Source organism: Dicentrarchus labrax, unplaced genomic scaffold (genome assembly GCF_905237075.1).
Source record: "Dicentrarchus labrax unplaced genomic scaffold, dlabrax2021, whole genome shotgun sequence".
Lineage (NCBI taxonomy): Eukaryota > Metazoa > Chordata > Actinopteri > Moronidae > Dicentrarchus > Dicentrarchus labrax.
Window position 1 is genome coordinate 4,853,713 of NW_026136720.1, and position 12,246 is coordinate 4,865,958.

The following is a 12,246-nucleotide window of genomic DNA, read 5'->3' on the forward strand; positions in this document are numbered from 1 at the left end:
GTTAGCGTTGACATTGTGAGCATGCTGACATTAGCATTTAACTCAAAGCACTGCTGTGCCTAAGTACAGCCTGATAAAGGTTCTTAGACCCTTAACCTTGTTTCCATATGTAAATCAGTATGGCAAATATATGCAACACATACAAAGTAATCAAACTGATGTTTAATGCATTTTACTGTGCTGCTCTGTTATGCAATACATCTGACAAAACTGTTCATGCATGTACAACAAGCACTTCAGTAACTCATTTACGTAATTTTATTAGATTTCCATTACAACTTGCTTTAAACCCCTCATTTGCAGTCAACTATTTTATAACATAATAACACAATTTGATCACAATCACAATACCACTGATTATGACGTGATCCCGTGCTCGACTACTCTACTAGTCTTAAAAAAACGACAGTATGGAAAGACAGAATATAGATACAAGAAGAGAGTATTACTATAGGTTGACCACTAATGCTCATGCTACCATTCATTTGATTCAGTACTAGCCCACAAGAGAAATGCCTAAAATGTTACTTGACTATAACACTACTGCTGCTCACAAAAGTTTAATCAAGTGTTTCCAGACTATGTAACAAGGAACTGAAAAATGAAGGGGCTGACTGAGAGGAGTATTTCAGTCAACAGTATGCCAGTAGAAGTTTTCTGACAACTGGAGGGAAAATTCCCTTTTGCTGTAACTCTCGCCCGGAGTGAATTTGAACATCTTTTCTTGGCCAGGTACTGCCAGGGAGTTTATAATTGAGTTGAGACTCAGGAAATACTCATTAAGACGTTGTCAGTCGCCAGAGGAGGCCACGCTCAATGTGTTTAGACACCACTGAGACTGCAGGTATCCCAGAGCCCTTCCCTTCTCCAGCTGGAGGGCTAAAGTGTATGTCTGTGTGCAGGTGTGTGTGTGTGCTTTAGAGTCAGCATGTGTGTGTATTCATGTGTGATTGTGTGCATGGGTTTAATAAACTCACAGGTCCACCGAGCACCATCTGCCTGCACAGTGTTTGATCGAGCAGGAGCTGGTTGTGAGGGACACCCCTGTCACCCACTATGTGTGACACACTATTGATAGAAACACCTGTTTATGGTATTACTCTTCCCACAATCTCCTGTAGAGCAGCTGCTTGAATGGATGGGGTTTATGACAGGAGGCGGCACTAGCCACTGCGCTGGTACATAAAGTTGTAAATAAAAACAGAGCAAAGTTAAAAGCATTCAAATTGCCTTCTGTCTTTACTTCATTTGGTGTTCAAGATATTTTATGTATTGATACATTTAATTTGACATGCTGGGTTCTGTGTGAATGATGAAAGGACGCTAACCTATTTTCCATTTAGGTCCACTCTTGAGCATAGTGTTTTTAAAATGAATATTTAGTCTGTATACTTAAGATTTTGACCCCAAGTCTTCCATATGTTATGTTGCTCCTGACCTCAATATGTCGTTTCAATGAATAGCATTGCACTGTGTCTAAGTTCTACTTGATGTGATAATTAAAACCAGCTTCAAGGTGTCTAGCCATTGATCGTTTGATCTCCTCCTGCCTGCCTCAGATTAGATTGATTAGAGCGCTATCTATGATGAGAGCAGGCAAAAGTAGAACATACTGACAACTGCCTCCACTGCTCAGTTTGACACTGAGTAGAGCAGAGGATTTGTGTACAGCGCGAGGGGATATTGGGTCACGGCTCTTTGTCAGTAAACAATATCATCGACAATAATCAGGTTGACTGTCTATGGGTATAAAGATCAGGGACATGATGAGGCAGAGAAAATGATGCAAACACAGTGGGTATAGCAGTTAACTGCAATGTAAATGCACTCAAAGGAGATTAATATTCGAAACAGTTATAAACTGGCTTTTATTATTGTCGACCATGAGCTGCCATGAATGAAAAGAAGAAAAATAAACATGAAATCACAAATAGTACATCACTAATACTATTTTACTACTGCTTAATCCCACTGTGCAATGCTGTAAAACTGAAATTGAAATTAATCTTTCACTCGCTAACAAAGCACTTTTACAGGGAGCTTGAACAGTTGTCTACAGTGTAACTACACTGTTAAAGAGGCTCAGCTGGAGCGGGACCTTAGTGGCCATCAGCTGGCCCATAAATGCCCTCCTATAGGCATTTTAGGTAGTGTGTTAAACAGGGGCTTAATTAAAACAAGCGAAGGAATTCCTGTGATTATCTGTTACATAAAATAAAATTTTTGGATGTTTTGTCGTTTTTTATAGCAAATTGCAGCAGGTTTTTTTTTTTTTTTTTTTCTATGTGTGTTCCAGAGTATGTATTTGTGTTTTGTACCAGGGGTCGATGAGAGGAGTATATACATGCACTCAGAGGTGAATCTACAATGCAGGGGAGAGCTCCAGCAGCATTTTCAGTGAGACAGATGGATGAAGTTTATTAAGCATGTGACAGTTAACACCCCCAGTAGAGAGGAAACGCTGCAGCGGATAAATAAATGTTGGCTTTACCATCCCCCACCTCCTGTTATTTATACACCAGAGTCAACATTTCTATTACGCATGAATTATGGCAACAAATGATTATTGCTGCTGTGATCATTATGAATGCCATCCTCTCCGTGTATATGGAGCTATGTTTCTCCAATTGTTATATAGATTACAGATGCTGGCAGGCCAGTAAATGAATTACATATCTAATTTGGAGATTTTTGCTTTGGGAAAGCTACTTTGTAATCAAGGACAGATCCCTCTCCCTGGCCTGTATAGGAATGTAGAATCATAAGACTTCATTTGTGCTGTGAGCATAAATGGCATGGGTTCAGAATTGTCTTTAATTAATCCTGAGCACAATTTTTTTTTATCTCCTACAATCGAATCAACAACAAAAATATCTAAAAATAGGTGTGATGATTCTAAAAGGCCACAAAATCTCAAAGTCCCTATATGATTAATGTGATTGTACAGATTATGCTGAGGAAAATAGTTTGTATATTTTCAGACAGGGCATAGAAACCTTGATCTTCTATACCCCAAAGCATTGTGGAAGATGTGTATAAAATCCAGCTCTGAGTCCTTGGGGATTTTTAAAATGGATGAGCACAAACCTTACATAGTATGCTTATACTTTGATCCTGTAGTGCATAGCTTTAGGGACCCTTTTTTCTCTCTCTTTTACCGCCCTCTCTGTTCTTACATGTATGAATTTCAAAATGTGGATTCTAACCTTTCCCCTAGAGATGTGGAGTGTTTACTGGAGCTTTTAACACTGGTATGTGAGCATGAGGGTGCATATTTACACTATTGGGATTTTTTTCAGCTGTTATCCAGTCATTTTAATGGTAGGTTCAAGCCTCTAGTGGACTATTATACGAGCTTTTAAGCCTTGTTAAAGAGTCTTACAGTAATGTATAACATGGCGATAAGTGTTCGCTGTTGCTTTAGGTAGATTAATTTAATCACTTACATGGCTAATCATTCATCTAATAATGATTTTTCCATGATTCACCTCTCAAATAGATTATCTGATATTCACAGATTTTGCTAATCACAGAGGATGTTTCACTGTAACACTTTGACTTCTTTTCTAAAGATGTGTGTGCTTGTGTGTTAGTCCCCCCGATGCAGAAGTTTGTCTTTAATTCTATCAAAGGGACTCTACTTTTTCTGTCTACCTGCTTTCTTCTTGGTAGCATTCTTGGTAAAGTCCTTTCTTCACTATTCTTGCTTTCTCTCCATTCATCACGCTATGCTTTTTAATTTACATTTTCTTGTATCCTCCGTGTACATGACTATATCTCTCCTTTTAAACTCTGCACCACTGTTTTTAATTATTTTACAGACACTGCCAACCACAACATACGAGCTAGAGATTGTGGCCAAGGACATGGCAGGAAGTGAGGTGGGCCTAACAGGAACAGCCACGGCTACCATTACCATCACAGACAAGAACGACCATGCCCCTGAGTTCACACATCCGCTGGTGAGAAGCATCACGTTTTTTCCTCTCTACGTCTTTTGAATGGTGCACTTTCCTTTTAAACCCCTTGTCACTTGCCTGCAGCTTCTACGGACATTATGTGAGAAAATTGTGTTTGTTTAGCCCTCCAAGAAGGTCACAGGTCAGGGTCAGGTTGACATTACAGTGGATGGTTCCTGTTCCTTGGTGGCATACTTACATTACAATCACTGCCCTAACAGAGATATATGATAATAATTACCATAAATTCCCCATCCTCAAAAAATAGCCAGAATAATAGCCATGTGTTGGACCAGGTATTGTGGGGCCGTGTTACCTGCACAGTAATGGCTTATATACTATATTTAGAATAATGTACATTTCCACTGTCCACCATTACAACAACACAGTCATGTCATACTCACCAATCTGCTGCTCTGAGTTACTATATTTAACAGAAATACTGTTTTAATTCACTTTGTCATTATTTGAGTCAGCGTTAAGCCACTTTCAGGAACCCCCAGTACCTTATGAAAATGCTCTATTGCTATGTCTATTATAATTGACCAGTGATTATTTTTGTTACTCCTTGATTTGCCTTGAATTCCCCTGCAGAAGAGCCCTGGAGCGCTTCTACCAAAGGCCTATAAAAATGAAATGCTCACTATCAGGATTTAGCCTGTCATTGAATTTTATCATGAGAAAATGGAACTCAGTTCTGAGTCACTTTCTTTTTAAAACTATTTACTTATTTTCTGTAAAAGGTTTAAGTGATTTTCTCTGTGTTGTGGCATTTCATATTTTGATATTAATGTCAAAAGCTGTAAATTAAGTCAACTAAGACACCAAGGGCAAACAAGAATAATCCTGAATAATCTATAATGATTTTTTTTTAACAAGGTTTTTTCTGCCATTATAAGGCTTAGGTGCAGCACCCCAGCACAATGAATATAAAATCAATGTGGAGAGCTTCAAAACTAATCTAATAGTTCTATTTAATAGTTTTGTCTTTAAGCCTTTTGGGTGTTGTTATTTTATTATCTGCTCTCGTTTTCCCAATGTTTGTACACAGATGTGGTAAGAATAATGGTCCAAACTGATGTTAAATTGCATATTTCATATTACCTGACTGCACCAGATAGTTTGTTACACAGACCCATCTGGGGAGTCGTCATTGGAAACTGTTTGAAAAGTGGCAGGATCTTTTAAAAAGTACCTTAATGTAACTTCAACCAATCAGATCAGTGAACCATAGTAGTCAAACTCTTACTGAAGCCAGTCAGGAGAAGAGCAAAACCATCTTATCTTGGAGGCGAACCCTTAAACCCCCCAGCAAAGATGTGCACCTAAGTCTTTCACAAACCACAAACGTTTTAAGCTACTCCAACACGCATGAACAAGGGTCACTATTCGCTGTCGAAAAAAATTCTAGGAGAAACACTGGAGAGCTCTTTTGATTATGAATAAAGGCCTGGTTCTCTTTTCCATTAAGGTATTTGAGAATTTACAGTCATACAGGGTTAGAATGAATGCATATTATTAATGTAATCAGACTTTAATCTTCATACTGTAGTAATGGCTTATGCAGGGACTGCTTGACAGATGCGAAGCCACACAGCTAACCTTTTTGGAGTTGAGTCACCTGCACCACGCTCAATTGCCCTCACACATTCCCTCACCCACACATTTCATGTGCATGTGTGTTTTCACCCACTCAAGGACTCATCCAACTCAGTGTGACCTTTAGCTCTCTCATCTAAAATATATTTGTGTCCTTGTCTGCTGCTACAGAATGCATAGATCACAAGGTGTGTGTGCAAAGAACATATGTGACACGTAATAACACATCAGTGTAACTGGGGGATATGGGTGCAGAGGCAAGATAAGGGAATCTGTGAGCAGGAGTGGGAGTAGACGTGTTGTGGTTCAGTGATGGTTTGTTTAGTCAGCAATGCCTTAAGGCATTTGTCGAATGCTAACTAAACCGGTGCCTGCCAGTCACACTATAAAATGAAATGTACATTTACAAAAAAATAGAAAATAGCCCACAATAAATCGCACCTTGTGCCACCTCATGATGGATTTGTCAAAAGCTGCTACCATGGCTGTTTTCTTTTCCCTTTTCACCCCCCTTCTCACCTCTGCAGGTGAGAAAACAGAAAAAAAAATGAATGAGGTCCTGTAGAAAAAGACCCTACCTGCGCCTTAAGGTGCAGTTGTAACACTCAGTTGTGTTGTTCTTAATGGAAACGCTCGCAGCTGTTGTCAGGTTTTGAGACACATCACGCTTTGCCTCAACCAAACTTCCCCTACAGCCCTCCCATGATGCATTGGGGTGTCAGGGGAGCTTGTAAGGAGCGCAGCTCAGATGTGAAATGTTACAGCTCAGAGGGCTCGGCAGGGCCGTGCAGAGTGCACCATGTCCGCGTCCCAGTTAATGTTCTCATTTCTCACTGGAAGAGATCCGTTTAACGGCACGGAGAAATGGAGCTTTTAAAAAACAAGTGTTTGAAGGCGCTTAGCTCCCTGTATAAATCGTCTAACCTCCACTCTCCCTGACCGCTTCCAACATGCCCATGAATCATCTATGACCTCTCAGATAACCACCATCGTATTGTGAGTGTTTGTGCAGGGTTTGTGTCAGTGGAAACTCTCAAACTTTCATCGTATGAATTATTAAACTAAATATTCTCTAGTCATTTCATAGAACTTTTCCAAAATCCCTTCCTTCAGAAGAATCTTGAGTAGTCTTTTCTGAAGACACCACCTCCTGCAGACCAGATGTAAACTTAAAAGCCCATCTTACAACTTGTGAGCAGAACTCAAGCAGAGAAAGATAGAGAGAGGGGTGAAAAGATGAGTAGAAAGAGTCCAACATAGAAGGATACAGAGAGGAAGTAGAAGAAATGAATGTTCAAGAGATGTGTTTTCTTCCTGTAATTATTCATTAAATCCAGTGTACCTGGGTTTTATAAGTTGACATTTTGTTTGAATTCGGCAAACATAATCCACACATAGGGTGCCTCTGTTTTTCTTCAGACCTACCTACCACAGCTCTATGCATACGGAGACAGCTATTCATAGTTTGTGAAGTCTTTGCCTCAGACCACCACTCCACTTCTGCTTACATCCTCAGATCAGCCAGCAGGAAATCTTTTCCCCTTTCCTACTTAATTCATGTGTCTGCATTGAAGTTGTTGAAGTTATACTTCATGTGAAAGAATTACAAGCAGCGGTTGTTTGATTTGAAGTGGAATAATAATCATCTCCTGAACGGTAGGTATTAGTTGTTGCTCCTATTGCCCTGCTTTCTCATTTTCTTTGTGTTATTTTTTGTGTTATTATCCTTGTATCGTAGAGCCATAGCAGTATGAAAACATCCACGCAGGACAACATCTTTGAAGGACGCCGTCATTAACGGCTTTGCATCCTAAATTCACACTTAAATTCTAATTCTCCTTTTTGTGTAAGGATATATAAACTACAATGATACAGCAGCTGTTGTGCATTACTTTCTGTTTGTTTGAGCTTCAGGGCTTCTGGATGGGCATTTTCCTGGACATAAGCTGACTGACATTTAAGAGCCAGTCTTGCTAGGGGACGCATTGTTAGCATCCATTTTTTTCTCTCTTCCATCAACAAGCACACAGCGTTGTGTAAATGGACATCTGTCTGTTTACAATATTAAACAGGAAGCTAGTTACGCTCAGGGCGGGGAGCTCAAATGTCGCACTTCTGTGCTCCAGGTTGCAAGCTGCATAAACGCCTGACTAAAAAAGTCACTGGATGTGCCACAAAGTGCTTTTTTGAAAAAAAAAAATTAAAAAAACAGGGGGGGGTCCTAAACATTGGCAAAACCTTTGAGAAAGTGGATAAACTGGCAATTAGACCAATTGGACCAATTAAATCACTGCCATCATAGTCAGTTAGAACACTACAGTAGGGATAAAGCATTCCCACTTTGCTGTCACTCTTGCACTGCTACTATATAATAAAGGCAATGGAAGCTGCCATATTGTTTTAAATCTCATATACCTTTAAATGTTGCAATACAACCTGCTCTGATAATCACTGATGTAATGCTGAAAGACAATGCTTCAAACCTTTGATTAAGCATCTAAGAATTGACTGAACAGCCTGCCAAACTGCCATTTCTTTTCCCCATAGTAAGTTCTTTTTAAGGATGGATAATTCAGTGAAATCTATCTTACATCCCTTAAAATCATAAGCTAAGGTATCCTTCCCGACAGTACTAGGAATTGTATTACATTGTGCTTCTGTAGGGGATTGGGCTCTGACCTGATTAATTTTATAGCGAGGGTCTAATCCTGTTTTTATGAGGAGAGGAAACAAGAAAAAATGATATGGAATCCCTTGGTAGCTGTGTCATTATGTACAGTATGTAACAAAGGTGAATATTTCTCCTGATAAATGTTATCTACCAATCGCTGCTAGTGTTATATCCTTGTGTTTACTGCTCTGTTGAATTTGATATCACATTGCTTTGCTCACACTGTACTAGGGAACTTTTGTGGATATTGTTAAACTTTTGTAGCAGTTGATGCTAGTATCGGAGCAGAAGCTGACATGCTTGTCTTCGAGCACCTTTTGCCCTTCACGTCTCTTTCCTTCCCTGTTATTTCATTCCTCCCTGTCCACCAATATCCTGATCCTCCCTTCATTCTCTTCCTCTGCGCTTGCACTCCTCGTCTCGCCTCCTCTCCTCTCTGGCTCTGCTAATTCCACGCCATGTCTGACTGGGCCTATTTCCCCCTGCTGCTCATAACAAGACCATGATGGACCTTATCACTCCTGTCACTCAAACTGCCTGACAGCCAGTCTCTGTATTTTTTTTTCCTCACTCAATTTCACGTTCTTTCTCTGTGCCTGTCTGTCTTTCTCTCTGCCTCCCCGTTCCTTCTCTCTTTTTTTCCTCCCCTCTTTTCTCTATGATGACCAGGAGAATATGCTCACCTGCAATCCATCTGTCCCGCTGATAAAGACGTTAGCGGTGATGGGTGTAGCACCAGGCACAGGGCAGCAGGGCCTTGTCAGAGCTGGTCTGTCTTGGGGGATGGCTAACCGGTGTCACGGATTAGTCCGGGCTTTGCATGATTGCTTCAGTAGCTCAGAGATACACACGGCGCTTACCCCGGGTGATTCGGTAGCGTGGTTGGCCAGAAATCTCTGTCACAAAGAGGAAGGGAGGGAAAAGGATTTGGGCACTGTAAGTTAGGTTAGAGGAACTTTAAGAAGGGCAAAAGTACGTATGTGTTAGTGACACATAATGCACAAACAGATCAGCTAAGAGTAAGATGTGAAGAGATAGTGTGTCCTTGAAACTTTTGCGATTTTAGATCTAATTCTGTTGGTCGGCTTTTCAGCTTTCTTTGTCGTCAGGATTAAAATGTTGAGAATAAAAAAAGGGTCCTCGCACGTCAGAGGCACATTAGATCGTATTTGCACAAATTTGCAATTATATTTCATTCTACATTTGCTCAGTTATTCCGTCATTGGGTATTTGATCATTGTGCAAAAATGAAGCCATTTTTGTTACTATATGTCAAGCAAGCATGCGGCATAAAACAGGTGATCCATGAAGGGTATTACAAGGTAATTATATTCAGATGTGCTGAATAGTGTGGTGCTTCTTGACATCCCCAGTCTCTTCAGTAAATGGTGAAGAAGCATTAGTAAGAAGTATGAAAGACCACTTGAAATAGCAACAGGCATGTTGTCCTTCAATTGTAAAGTTGGCTCAGAAGAATCTTAATGTGTTTGGAATGAAAAAGTCTCCACACAAGCACACAATAGGCTCATCTGAAAAGGCTGCTGCAAGCTTTTTAGCTCTTCATAGTTTTCTATTTTCTCAAAGGAACTGGCCACTGTTTTCCGGTGCAAAATATATGTCTATATTAGATTTAATATTAATTTGATTATGGTGTGGGATTAGTATTACTCTGTCCCTTGTGCGATTCCTGAGATAGGTTGCTGAATGCAGCTTTGCTTAACAGTCAATCAACCTGTGACCGATGCCACTGGTTGATTGGCACTGACATAAAATGTATAATTAACCAATCTACTTGCCATTGCACATATTAAGTTTACTATAGTAAATGGAGAGAAAGGAGTAAGTAATGTCTTATGGTCTTATATTCCAAAACAAAATATGTTTTGTTCTTATATTTTATCTTTCAATTATTTATCTATTTACTGCTGCAGTGTGAATTTCTAGTGGATATCTGAGTCATGCATAGAGTTTTATTTTGCAAGTCAAAAACAATGACTGCTTGTAACGCTTCAATGGACACCTTAATAGACATTTGCTGTAATAATTATGCATGCTTCAAGTTAATGAATTTGTATGATGCATCATCCAACCATGTCAGACACAGATGAAGCAAAATTCTCACACACCACCACAGAGACCTGGGGTTCAGGTTCCTGCAGCACCGCCTCCTACTTAGTTGTCTGTTGGGACAAACACAATTGGCCATGTCTTGTGGGTGGGGAGCCAGGTAGGGATCATGTCCTTGTCGCTGCAATAGTGACTCCTTCTGGGTGGTTGTGGCGCCATACATCAGAGTTAGTCTGTTTGGTGGTAGATGTACAATACTGAAATGAACCATGGTGGGAACTATTTGGTAGCACATGGATGAAATGCAGCTGCAAGTGGGTGTGGGCTGACTGATTGCTGGTTTTGGAAAGTTACAAAACTCCTGGAGACAGAACCATTAACATTATATATAATGGCCAGCAGGGGGAGCGCCATTGGCTGCAATAAAAAAAAACTATAACTCACCCGACTTCTCACTTGATGTATTGGCTCAGTAAACAGTTTCGTAATGAGTTTATGGTCTCAATTTCTAGTTTCAAGTCTTCTTCCATACAGATGATAAAGCAGGGTATGTTTTTAACATTACCTTGTGATTGACAAGTCATTCTCAGTGAGTCCATCCAGCGCACCAAACAAAACTTAACTAAACTAAACTAGGCAGTGCTGATCAAATATGGATGAATATTATGTTACCGCATTGCCTGTTTTACAACTATAATCATTTTAGAAAGATATTTGAGCCTACTGTAATACGAGATCGTGTGTGCCCAGGCGAGCTGCCATTGTTTCCTGCTACGCACATATCGAAACTGTGCAGCCAATGAGCGCAGCTCAACTCGCAGTAAGTCACCTCTGCTGGCCCCGACAAACTGTCATGGTGACAACCATAATGCCACAATAGGTTTACACTAGTCTGACCATTGTAGAGGGACTCTCCAACAAACCACTGTAATGCATCAGTTGTAACAATTGAATGGCTGTTGGTGTTTTTTTAAGCATGTGATTTTTTAATGTGTGCCTGTATTCCATGAGGATTTTTTTTCCCCTTCAAAACCCAGTTACATTGACAAATATGAGAGCTGTCATGTTCTGCAAAGGTAGAAAAGCTGCTTTGCTGAATGTCAGATTCATCGAAAATCTATCTTTGGAAACAGCCTGAGCAGAGGCTGTTCAAATTTAATAAAGACACAGGTAAGCTCATTAACTCTCCAGGCACACTTACTGTATGCTAGGATTAAAACTAGGGGGAAGGGTAAAAAGCGAAGGGGGGGTTACACAGAGAGGTAAGTTGCCAATCCTATACACAGACACTGTGTATAGGATTGTGTGGGAAGATGATGTGATCATGTGCACTTGGTTTCGTTTCAGCTTCATGCTGGTACAATGAAAATTGTGCCTTTTTACAGATTTGCAGTCTGTCTACACTTCCTTCAGCTGAGAGTTAAGCTGCTTTTGAAGGCAGATAAAGGAAAGACAAGTGCTGCTTGAAAATGTACATGAGTTCCAGTTTAAGTAAGGGATTTCTTTCTAAATTTGACTTTTACCTATGTGACGTCTACCTTGGTATTTTATTATTTCAAAGTGGTCTAAATACTAAATTAGTATGTGGCTCCTTCATGCGAAGTTTTAAAACTTTTAAATGTTTTATGAGATGTCATCTTCAAGAAGCCACATCATTTTAAAATTTGTGTATGTCATTTCTTTTTGTATTATTTGTGTTAGGATTTATCCACTTACAGTAGACAGTTTACTCTCTGCTCAGAACCGTCTTGGGAGGATTGAAAATGTAGTGAGAAAAAAAAGAGATGTGCTTCAAGGCAGTTGAGAAAAGTGAAAAAGCTGCAGGAAAAGTAACCAACACGTTCAGGAAGAAGAAACTTCAAATGCCTCTGTTGCAGCGCCTCCCCGCTGTGACGTGGCAACGGAGCAAATGCTACTCTCTGCCTGTCTCGGGGGGTTTAATGTGATGGG

The 12,246-nt window shown here is 40.0% G+C and overlaps 1 protein-coding gene across 1 annotated transcript in view; it reads left to right on the top strand.

The window, feature by feature from the left end:
• The window catches only part of cdh13 (cadherin 13, H-cadherin (heart)), a 318,397-nt gene that overhangs the window by 223,865 nt on the left and 82,286 nt on the right, over window positions 1-12,246 (top strand). The window contains exon 9 of the mRNA XM_051381597.1: window positions 3,822-3,962. Coding sequence (XP_051237557.1) covers window positions 3,822-3,962 — 141 coding nt within the window. The remainder of the gene's footprint in view (window positions 1-3,821; window positions 3,963-12,246) is intronic.